This window comes from Nannospalax galili, unplaced genomic scaffold (genome assembly GCF_000622305.1).
Source record: "Nannospalax galili isolate Female #2095 unplaced genomic scaffold, S.galili_v1.0 scaffold1222, whole genome shotgun sequence".
Lineage (NCBI taxonomy): Eukaryota > Metazoa > Chordata > Mammalia > Rodentia > Spalacidae > Nannospalax > Nannospalax galili.
The window spans coordinates 421746-434013 of NW_008348070.1; the positions used below are offsets into that span (position 1 = coordinate 421746).

The window sequence follows — 12268 nt, forward strand, 5'->3', positions numbered from 1 at the left end:
AATTTGATGATTCCAGCTAATTCAGGGCATCTATTTCTCACACAGGATCTTCCTCACCAGTCAAACAGTGGAAAATTATTTGATTCTTCCCTCATGTGGACTCCAGCTTACCAACCCTCTTTCCACCACCCAATGAAACACCCCTTGGTATTATGTGGTCATGACCAACCTCTGCAACAATTTGCACTGCATTTTTGTTTTATAAATTTCTCTGTCACTGCATAGACTACAGTTTCTAAATGACTGAAGGGCACATGTGTCAGGTGCATCTTCAGCTCTGCTAGGGAACATCTGGCTCAGAGTGGGAACTCAAATAGCTCAATGTCATTCCTCTGTTTCTTCCCTAAAATCCACTCCCCTCCTACACCAACGTAATCCAAGTGGAAATCGGAGCTCCTCTTCATGGTTCACACCTAGGCAGTCGAAACTCCGGAAGGAAGTTTGAGTTGAATTAGGAACACCATCTCGCACACACACCACTGGAGAGCAGTGCTTGTTTCCCAATCGGCATACACACCCTGGTGACTAGGAAGCCACAAAGCGCTTTCAGTTTCAGTAGCAGCTGATGGTAGCAGAGGAAGCCATGGCTGGTGAGTGCTCCTCAGTGTGAAAAGGGCAGACCTTGTAAATAAATAGCGTAGGAAGAGGTGCCTCTCTGGACGCTAGCATTAGCTTCTGCAGATGTTCAGATGAGCTGAATCTTGGGGGAGGAGGCTGGTGAGTAGGAAACGTGCACAGGAGAGTCCTGAAACCGTGGGAAAGAAAGACCAGGGGCAGAAGTGTGCTCGGGTTTTATTGTTCTCTTTCTGTCACTTAGCTGTCTTAACTCTTCCACTTCGTGTCCTGGAACAGGATGAACGGCAGCGGCAGCTGCCACAGAAGAAAACGGGTTACTATTCTTCATTTTATTGCTCAGAGGTGAATACATATGAGACAGGGGACTTCCTGCTTCTAGGACCCAGCAGGATACAGTAGTTCAATGTTCATTCCATGTCCTGTGTGCACATGGGTAATGTTTTTGGAAAACATGGGGCAAGGCTAGAATAAAGGAAGAGCTAAGTGAAGTGTGTGAGGAGACACCGCGGCCTAATTCAGTCTGGGGCACGTTATGCTCAGTTCAGGAGAAGAAGGGAACATGAGGCTGTTTTTCTCACTTGAAATTCTTTGTGCTCTAATCACAACATCCTGAGAGAGAAGAGGAAGCAGTTTGTCCGCTCAGTGGGCAAAGGGACAATAAATGGCTTGCTGGATGAACTTTTACAGAAGAAAGTGTTCAACCAGTAAGAGATGGAGAGAATAAATTGTGCAAATGCCACTGTTGCAGATAAGGCACGAGATTTATGTGACTCTGTCATTCGGAAAGGGCCCCAGGCATGCCAAATCTGTATTGCTTATATTTGTGAAGAAGACGGCCACCTGGCAGGAACTCTGGGACTTTCTGCAGTCTGCAGGTAATAGCTGCAACCTGAGTAAAGTTCAGTCTATGCAGCTTTTAAAACAACATCTGATTTCCTCCTTAGTTATGAAAGATTGCAGGTGTCTCCCATAGCTCTGATGTCAGGGTCACATTTGTGTCTCAGAGGCTCTGTTGAGGGTCTTCTAAGTCTTCTTATGCCTTCTTCCTCCATGGCCTGACAGACAGGCAGATAGAGAGTTCTCCTCTATCTCATATCAAATTCCTTATATAATCAAGAATAACCTTGAGGTTGTGACCTTTCTCCTTCCTCCTCCTGAACACGAAGAGTGCATGCACCCTCCACCAGGCTACCATACCTCCTTTTATCTGGTGCTGTTCCTGGAATCTAGAGCTTTTCATGGTTTTTGCCTCTCATGCTGAGTGGTTGTCTTTCATTTTTTGAAGGTCGTGAGAACAATATTAAAAGCACCAACTTGTAGGCTCCAGGTTTTAATTATGACACATATAGTTAGTGATGACAGATATATGTTTATACCTAGTCTCTGTGTGCTTGATGGAATATTGCAAATGTTCTTAATCCCTTTCAGATAAAGTACAATGAGATTAAGAGATAACACTTGCAAAAGAGCCAGTAGACAAAAATCACCACCTTTCTCTCCTTAACCTCATTTCTTCTAGCTTTGCTCACAGTGACTCAGAGAAGGAAGACCTGGTATTGAGCAGACAGAGAAAGCAGAGTCCAGAGAATAGAGAATGGTTAGGAACTCCGTTCCTGTAGTAGTTTACAGAGTCCCTTTCTGTAACTCAAAGATTCATACTATTTGGAACAGAGGAATATCACCCATTCATAAGAGGTGAGATTATTAAAATAAGTGACACATGCACAAGAAACGCTTTCCAGCAATTTCTGAGGAAAAATACTGACTTTGCACAAGTATCCATGATCCTGTTTGGTAATGGCATTCCTGTCAGTCCGATCTCCCTCAAAGCACTAAAACAGTTTGTGAATAGTGTAAGCATTTTCTTACCCCATTCTTTTCATGACAAAGTAGATTCCTCTGTGAGGGAAAATGACTAATCTCAAGCTAGAATGTACAGTCTGTTCTTCCCTGATTTAAGTGTCACCTGCCCTGTGTTAGCAAAGGGAGGTGTCCAAGCACAGAAGTCTGGTTGCCTTAGGTGTTCTCTACAGCTGGCTCTGGGTTAGGGAACTTTATTCATCCTACAGCTGTTAGGTAGTTATGTTTACCTTGAAAAATCTGTGACATATTGTGAGAATTACTGATTTTCCAGTTGGCAATGTTATGAATCTCTACTCTGTCATACGGTGAGTCAAGGAAATGATTTCGGTCTGCTAAAAAAACTTCCTGCCATTCACCGCCATTCACCAGTGGAAATTTTTGCTTTCCAATGATGAGATGTTTAAAGTGACAACAACTACCACAAGATTAACTTCTAATTAGGTTAAGGAAGAGGAAGGGTTTTCAGTGGAGAATATCTAACATACCACAAAGCATTCTTCAGAGATGAGGTAGACTAGATTTTCTTTATCTTTCTTTCTTCAGGTTCAGAAACTGAATATTACCTTCCTGCACAAAACTCACAGAGGATAGCTTTCTGTCCCAGGTACTCAGTGCGTTCAAAGGAAAACATTCTTTGAATACCCAACTTCCCAGTCATTATCCCTCTTCCTGGGGTGAACTCAGAGTAAAGGGCTCTGAGTAAGCCCCAAGCACTGATTTTACACAATTTCCCCTTAATATATATGCATAATATTGTAGTTACACTAATATATCTACGTATTATATAACACATATATATCTTCTTAAAAATATTTATTTAATAACCACATAATTAGAAGAAGTGCTTCATTCCAACAGCACTGACATATTCAATAACCATTTTCAGAGCTAAGATGTATCTCTTTCAAAATTGGCTATAAACCTTTAGGTTTACAGATGAATTAATACAGTTACACAATATTGTACCCAGAATAAAACCTATAAGACATAAAATTGAATGTTTTAACCTTAAAAAAGATCTTCTTTTCATTTTAAAGTATACTGTTTCACACAGAAAAAATCATTTTTAAAATTATTTATTTAATAACCACATGTTTAGAAGAAGCATTTCATTGAAACATTAACATATTCAATAAGAATTTCCAGAGCGAAAATGCGTCACTTTCAAAATTGGCTGTAAATATTTAGGTTCACAGTTTAATTAATACAGTTATACAACATTGAACTCAGTACGAACCCTGTAAGATATAAAATTAAATGAGGTTTTAACCTTTAAAAAAGATCTCTTTCATTTTTAAAATGTACTGTTTTATACAGAAAAACTGATTTTTAGTGCTACTAACACTTAGATGTTTGCACATGCATTTCTAATCTCTATGTATCTGATTATTACTAGTTACAGTGGGCTATACTTAGATCCTTGGCACCTGAGTAGGGTTAAAAAGTCATAAGGTAGATTTCAATTGAACTGTTTTTCACATCTACTAATTAACAAGAAGCGAATTTTTATGCTTCTTCCTCAAATATAACTCATTTTAAAAATTTATTTGTTTTTGAAGGCATGGTGAAAGGGAGTGTTTCCATTCACACCTTTTCTCTGATTTCTTGTTGTTGGCATATGGAAAGGCTAAAGACTTCTGCATATTTATTTTGTAACCTCCCACTTTACTGAACATTTTTTAAAAATTCTAGGAGTTTTCTTGTATAACTTTTGGCATCTCTTACATATATCATCTGCCTAAAAGGATAATTTATTCTCTTCCAATTATTACTCCTTTAATTTCCTTCTCTTGTCTTATTGCTCTTGCAAGATTTTCAAGCACTATGTTAAAACAGAGTGGAGATAGAGGAAACCCTTGCCTAGTTCCTGATTGTAATGGGAATGCTTCCAGTTTTTCTCCGTGTAGAATGATGGGTTTGTTGTATATGGCTTTAATTATGTTGAGGTATGTTCCCTCTGGTCCATCTCCCTCTAGGACTTTGAGCATAAATGCATGTCGAATTTTGTCAAAGGCCTTCACTGCATCTGTTGAGATAACCATGTGGTTCTTATCTTTGACTACATTTATATGATTTATGACATTTATTGACTTACATGTATTGAAACATTACCGCATCTCTGTAATAAAGCTGATTTGATCATTGGGGATGATCTTTTTGATGTGTGTCTGTATGTGGTTTGCAAGTATTTTGTTGAGAATTTTTGCATCAATGTTCATCAAGGATATGGGTCTATAGTTCTCTTTTTGGTTGTGTCTTTACCTGGCTTCGGTATTAGAGTGATGCTGGCTTCATAGAAAGAATTTGGATGTTCTCCCTCCATTTCTTTTTTGTAACATTTTTTTTTAAATTTTATTAGAAAAAACATTTCATTACAGCTTTAACATACTCAATAACAATTTTCAGAGCAAAAATACATCTCTTCCAAAAGTGGCTATAGAACTTTTAGGTTCACAGTTGAATTAATACAGTTACATAATATTGAACTCAGTATAACCCCTGTAAGCCAAGGATCCAAGTGCAGCCTACCATGACTAATAATAATCTCCCTCCATTTCTATCTTTTTGAATAAATTAAGTAGTATTGGATGTAGATCTTCATTAAATGTCTGGTAGAATTCTGCTGTAAATCCATCTGGTCCTGATTGTATTACTGTTTCAATTTCTGTATGTGTAATTGGGTCTGCTTAAGCTGTTAACCTCTTCTTGATTTAGTTTTGGTAGTTCCCATGCTTGTAGATACCTGTCCATTTTTTTAGGTTTTCAAATTCAGTAGGGAATAGGTTTTTAAAGTATCCCCTTATAATGTTCTGGATCTTTTTTGTGTCTGTTGTGATGTTTCCCCGCTAATCTCTGATTTTGTTGACTTGAAGGTGATCTTTCTTTTGGTTAACTGGCCTAGTGGTCTGGCAATCTTGTTTATCTTTTCAAAGAACCATCTCTTGGATCCGTTGATCCTTTGTATTGTTTTCTTTGGTTCTATTTCATTAATTTCTGCTCCGATATATTTTTTTTTTTATTTCTTCTTGTCTGCTGGGTTTGTGCTGGCTCCGGGAGTTCCATGGTTCTTGGCAAGAGTGCTGCTTGACAAAGTTCCAGCCGAAAGCCGATGACCGCTGCTCTTTTGGTGGATATCCTTCCCCAGTTACTCCTGGTTTTTGTAATTTGTATAACCTTCTCTTCTTTAAGTATTCTGATAACCAACTCTGATGAAGGAATGAGAAACTAAACCTGGGAAATCTCTGCCTTTGGCAGATTTATCATGTTATTGAAACAAAACGAAAGTAAAAAGATAGAATGGTTTAGGGAAACTCCTCCTTGGATAGAAAGATTAGCTAGGTCAGTAAAAAGCTGGTAGTGCATGACCTTCAATAAAAAATGCCTATTGTTTTACAAAGAATAAAAGCGATTCAAAATGCCCTTAAAGATAAATGGCAACAAAATAATAAAGGATATTGAAAGAGAGAAATAATCGTATGACGCAGAGAAGTCGAAACGTTCAGGAAGAAATAAAAGAATTAATGGGAAAATGGGGACAGACCGTATTATATGTCTATGGTAAAACAGAAACTGCAAGGCTATAAAGAAAACAATAAAGACGTTGCTTGGCTATGTTAAGAAAAATTAAATCATTGACCTTTTTATTTTCCTTTTACTGTGATTATTGTAAGCTTTCTAATTGTGAATAAAGTTTGCAGAAGGCTGCTGAGAGAGAGAAAAGAAAAAGAAAGAAGCTATTCGGGCTGACCTCCCCTGAGTGGGTCAGTCAACAGCCTCTACTAGAACTGCAACTGTGGTTTCTGGTATAGTCATTTCTACCGCCGCAGTTACCTTCACTCCTTCAGGGCCCAGACTCAGCTGGAGCAGGACTCCTGCAGGTTTGGGTTTTCTTTGTTGTTGCTTTTGAGTGTCTTGAGTTGCCATGTTAAGTCATTAATTTGTGTTCTTTCTGATATTTTAGTGAAGGCGCTTAGAGCTATAAACTTCCCTCTAAGGACTGCTTTGAACATGTCCTAGAGGTTTTGTTGTGTTGTATTGTCCTTTTAATTTAGTTCCAGGAATTCTTTTATTTCTTTATAATTTCTTTTTTGACCCATTCATCATTCAGGACTGTGTTGTTTAATCTCCAAGTGTTCATGTGGTGACTAGGGCTTCTTCCCGTCTTGATTTTGAGCTTTATTGCATTGCGGTCTGATAGAATGCAAGGAATTATTTCAATCATTTTGTGTTTGTTGAGGCTTGTTTGGTGTTGCAGTATATGTTCAATATTGGCAAAAGTTCCATGGGACACTGAAAACAAACAATATTCTTTGGTGCTTGGGTGGAATATTCAGTAGATGTCTGTTAGGGCTATTTGATATATGGTATTTAATTCAGATGTCTTTCTGTTAATTCTCTGTCCTATTGACTTATCTAATGGAGACAATGGGGTATTGAAGTCCCCAACTATTAATGAATTGGGATTAATCTTGCTCTTAAAGTCTTGTAGTACTGTTTTTATGAATTTGGGTGCACCAGAGTTTGGTGAATATATGTTCATGATTGTAATATCTTCTTGGTCAATTGTTCCTTTGCTCAGAATGAAGTGGCCATCTTTATCTCTTCTAATTAGTTTTAGTTTGAAGTCAACTTTCTTGTCAGGTATTAGAATTGCAACACCTGCTTTTTTCTTTATACCATTTGCTCGGTATATTTTTTCCATCCTTTCACCTTAAGGTAGTGCCTGTCCTTGAAAATGAGATGAGTTTCTTGCAGAAAACAAAAAGATGGGTTTTTGTTTCTTAATCCATTCAACTAGTCTGCATCTTTTGACTGGGGACTTCAGTCCATTGATATTTAAAGTTATTAAGGAAAGATGTGTACTGATTCCTGTCATTTTCATTTCTGTTCACATTCTTGGTGTAGCTGTGCATTTCCTCAGTTATACATTCATTAAGTTTCTTTCTACAACCCCTTGGGTATAGTCATTCCTTTCTTCAGCTCTTTGTATTGCTTCAAGAACTCTCTAAAGGGCTGGTTTGTGGACATGAATTCTTTCATCCTATTTATGTCATGGAAGATTTTTTTCTTTCCCCTTCGACTCTACTAGACATTTTGGCTGGGCAAAGTAATCTGGGTTGGCATCTGTGGTCATTTAGAACTAGGAACACTCTTGTCCAGGCTCTTCTGACTTTCATAGTTTACACTGAAAAGTCAGCTGTAATTCTGATGGGTTTTCCTTTATAGATGACTTACTGATTTTCTTTTGCAGCTTTCAGTATTCTTTCTTTGTTCTATACATTTAGTGTTTTTACTATGATGTGTCATGGAGAGTTTCTTTTCTGGTCCTGTCTGTTTGGTGTTCTATATGCTTCTTGTATTTATATGGGTGCATCTTTCTTTAATTTGGGGAAATTTTCTTCTACAATCCTGTTGAAGATCTGGTCCATACCATTATCCTGAGATTCTTTTCCTTCCAATATGCCAATGACTTGTGAGTTGAGGCTTTTTATGGTGTTACACAATTCCTACATATTCCATTCTTTTGTTTTCTTAAATTTTTTTATAATCTTTGCTTGGGTGGTCTAATTTGTCCACTTTATATTCCAGTCATGATATTCTGTTTTCCATTTCTTTCATCCTATTGGTGAGGCTTTCTCCTGTCTTTTCTATTATTTCACTTCCTTCTTCAATTCAACCTGATTATTTTTCAATATTTCTAACTCTTCTGAATTCATTCAGAAGTTTATCCCTATCTTCCTTCAGTTATTTGATTTCTTTGTGCATTCTTTAAATTCACTGAATTCTTTTATCATGTTTATGGCTGTTCTTTTGAATTCCATTCCCTGTGTTATCTCTAGGGGATTCTATTGTACTCCTCTACAGGACTGTTGATACTTGGTGCAGATATATTATTTGGGTTTTTCATGTTATTTTTTCACTGTGACTTGTCATGTGGATTTCTTTTGTAGTTTCTGATTCTCATGTGAGATTCAAGCCTTCCTTTGTTGAGTTTATGTCTGCTTCTTTTTGTAAATTTTGTGTGCCTTTGTGGTTTACTTGTTGGGCATGAAAAGCTGGTTGGTCTAGGCTTCAGGTTCTCTCTATTGATTTTATATTGAAGGGACCAAATTGATTTCATCATCCTTCTCAGGAGTTCCCACAGAAGGCCCAGTCAGATGAAGATCAGATGCTCTCAGGCTTTCTTGTAAGGTCTGGATCCCTCCAGCAAAGATATTGGCCTCAGGAATTTGAGGGTTGGGCTGGCCTGGGACCATGGCCAGGAAGGATGCTGGCTCTAGGAAACTGGGGTGATGGGCTACCCAGGGATTCAAAGGGGAGAGGGGGAATGGATAAAGCTCCAAGAGCTTCAGGGACTAGAGGGAGGAATTGGTTTGGTCTGGATAAAAAGGATCAGGAATCACTGGAGAGTCTCAGCTAAGAGGTTGGTCCAGAGGTTTGGGATGCCAAGATAAGAAATGGGTTAGTGCCCCTTCTAGGAGGAGAGATGGAGTGGGGAGCTTGGAGAGTGCATGAGGCTGGGGGTGTCAAGGCACAGTGAGTACTCCCAAACTTACCCAGGAAAGACAGTATTTAATTTCTTAGTTCTTTGTATGTTCTGGATATTGGTCCCTTGTCTGATGTATGTATAGCTGATAAAGATTGTCTCCTATTTTGTGAGCTATCTGGGTGTTCTGCTGACAGTTTCATTTGCTGGGCAGAAACTGTTAAGTTTCATATATGGGGCTAATTCCTGTGTTTATTATGCATTAAAAAAATATCATGTGTATGAGTGTATTGCCTACATGTAAGTGCACCTGTGTTGTGTGTCAACCCCTGAGGTCAGAAGACAGCATCAGATTCCCTGGAATTGGAGTTATGGGCAGCCGTTATCTGTCATGTGGGTGCTGGCAATCAAACCTAGATTCTCTGCAAGGACAGCCAGTGCTCTTAACTACTGAACCATCTCTGTAACCCCTTATTATGCATTCTTACAGTTGAATCAAGCCTAAATTTTGTTTGTTCACAAATATAGTGATCAGTGATTTATAGAGAATTATGGAAGATGATAATTTTCAGAAATAGGAAATAGGTCTATAGCTGATGGACCCCGGCTACCCAGAGCTTAGAATCTAATGGTAGAATACTGACATGTAAGGTAGAGTCACAATTACATGGAAAAACCCCACCTAGGAAAACACTAGGAATCATTGGAACTCATACCATTGACATTTAGTCTATCCATAGAGCATCAACACAATTCCATCAATGTAGTGTTAACTAAGGGAGGACTTGGAGGGAAACTAAGGAAAGTGGAATGATAGGAAGTAAGGAAGAGATAGGGGACTGAAAATGTGCAGATCCCTACTTAAGGGTTTTCTAGAAACTAAGAGAAGGCTGTATATTGAAAAGTAGTAAGCAAAGTAGAAATAATAAGATTATGCTGAATGACAATATATATGTCATATTAAGCTGTGAGATTTCATCATCAAATTTAGATGGCAGAGCAATCAGTCTGCTTCACTGTGGAGAATAAACAAGTAGACAAGAGAACTGTAAGGGCTACAGAGTCATTGAGAGTCGGAGGATTTGGGCATAAACAAAAACAACAGAAAAAGGAATAAAACAATTGAGATGAGTGGCCATATCCTGCAAATATTTAACAGATATTGTCAGAAAAAATAGAGATTTAGATAGAAATAAGATATAAATAAATAAAACAGGTATCCATTAACCCATGCTATTCTTTCTCATATTGGGTCTTAGATACTAAGTACTAGTAAGGGCATGAAGAAGGGGAATTTAAAATGAGACATTCTAATGTAAAATTCAACATAATGGCAATGTAGACTGTAGAAATGAGACAGCTCATTCACTATCAAAGATGTTTTCTTAATATTGGCCTCTACACCCAGGCTGGATCTTTGCATCTTTGAACTTGTGCACCAAGAATATGTTGCTCATAGGAAACAACTTCAGCTAAATGTTTGCTTTTAAATGTCAATTTGTCTGTCTATTATAATTGGCAAATAATTGTATGTTAATTGTAAAAAGTGTGAAATGCTTAAGTTGAATTAATTAATATATGTTTTTACCTCCTCTTGTGGGTTTGTGCTTTATAAAATGCATTTAGAATGAATTCTCTGAGTTATTTACACCAGTGCAGCACTTCCTTATAAGTATACTCACCATGTGGTCCAGTGGAGCTTTTTATCCTGTCTCTCTTATCTAAAGAACTGTGGTTTCTGTTGATTAGCACCTCTGTAAACTACTCCCACATCCACACCATTATATGTCACTGCTGAGTGTTACATTCCTATATTCTACATGTAAGACATGTGGGAATTTTAGTGTATAACCTGGTTTATTTTACTTAATCTAATGTCCTACAGTTCTACCTATAGTTTCACAAACTTCAAAACTTCATTTCTTAAGAATTGTTTGAAAAACCAGAGAGAAATGTATTAGCTCAAAGTCCTGCTGAAAAATGCCCATACATGTATGTAGCTGAAGGTTAGATAATAAAAAACACAGTGTCAGCCAAGATAAACCTCCAGTTGTCTGTCAGGGTAGCCCAAGAAAGTCCCAAAATAACACAGGCTATTGCCCCAGCCCCAGGTTTCCTCCAGAATTTGAAGGTAAGACCCTGTTACTGAAGGCAGGTGACACTTTGGACACAGGACTTGGAGTAATCAAGCTGGGACATACATGGAAGCCTTTTCCCTGAAGATTAGCTCTCTTGATAACAGAAGATACAATGCAATCTGCCAATTATGGTCCCACCCAACTGCAAAGCCTATAACCCACAATGCACTATTGGTGCAGTAGTGGCACATTGATCTAGGGGGTAATCAATACAAATAAGACCTGCTCAATAAGGAGGGAACTGTGTTTGATGTTGTAAACATAGACAAATACACATGGCTGGAGAGATCATAGATCCTAAAGTAAAACCTACTTTCACCACATCTCTAGACCAATGCATTATCCCACTTCATTCAAAATATATACAACTTCATATTTACAGACAAATGCACATTTCACTCCTCATCAAATAAACCTTTTGCAATAAATGGGGACTATTACAGAGTTATGGAAGTGATCAAATATACTGAATAAATGATTCAGATCCTTAAGCCAAAGTGAGACTTCTTCAATGCACTTTCTACAGATAGGATGAATTCATGTTCACCTCTTGTTAGAGAAGTTTCTGTGTGCGGCAGATGGTGGTCAATACAGAAACCCCAAATTGGCCAATGTACAGAAAATAGAGGCTACAGACGACTGAATAGGACACCTCTTCCAAACCTCAGCACCCCTAGGCTCAGAGATTTTTGAGGAAGAGGTACAGAAAAATTGTAAAAGCCAGAGGTGGTGGATGACCACAGGAAACAGAATTTCTCAGACAGCTTCTTACATACTCATCTGGACTCACAGCAGTGGTGGCAGCATGCACAACTCTTATGCAAGCTGAAACCAGACAAAAATTTTCACATAGGCATCAGAAAATGCTTAAGAAATCCCAACCCAATCTGGGATTTTTTGACAATTTATGCAGCTAAGGGGAAGAGACAGTGTTTGCCAGAGATGTAACATTTGGTGGGCCCAGTGGATATACCTACACTAAGGGTATTGGGGAACACAAATCAGATGCTATAGAAGAGTTCATTAAGTAGAGTCAGGGCTATAGGGGCAGGTGTGGCTAGAAAGGGTCATCTAAGTATCATTAAAATATATTGGATGAAATCACAAAAATTCAATTAAAAATAAAATTATTGTAAAAATGAGTCTCTAAAAAAATTTTACAAAATGAATTGTTAAATAGTATCCCACCTCTCTCTCTCTCTCT

General features: G+C 38.0%; 1 protein-coding gene across 4 annotated transcripts in view; it reads left to right on the forward strand.

Annotated features, from left to right (window-relative positions):
- The first annotated feature begins 492 nt into the window (after window positions 1-492).
- Casp4 (caspase 4) overlaps window positions 493-12268 on the forward strand; it is a 31841-nt gene continuing 20065 nt past the window's right edge. Inside the window, exon 1 of one of the 4 annotated variants that reach the window (XM_029568997.1) lies at window positions 493-590. In XM_029568997.1, coding sequence (XP_029424857.1) covers window positions 566-590 — 25 coding nt within the window. In that variant the 5' untranslated portion in view covers window positions 493-565. Of the gene's footprint in view, window positions 591-1183; window positions 1445-2208; window positions 2272-5525; window positions 5567-12268 lie in introns of those variants that run through there. The other 3 variants (XM_029568996.1, XM_029568999.1, XM_029568998.1) reach the window with 3 other exon arrangements.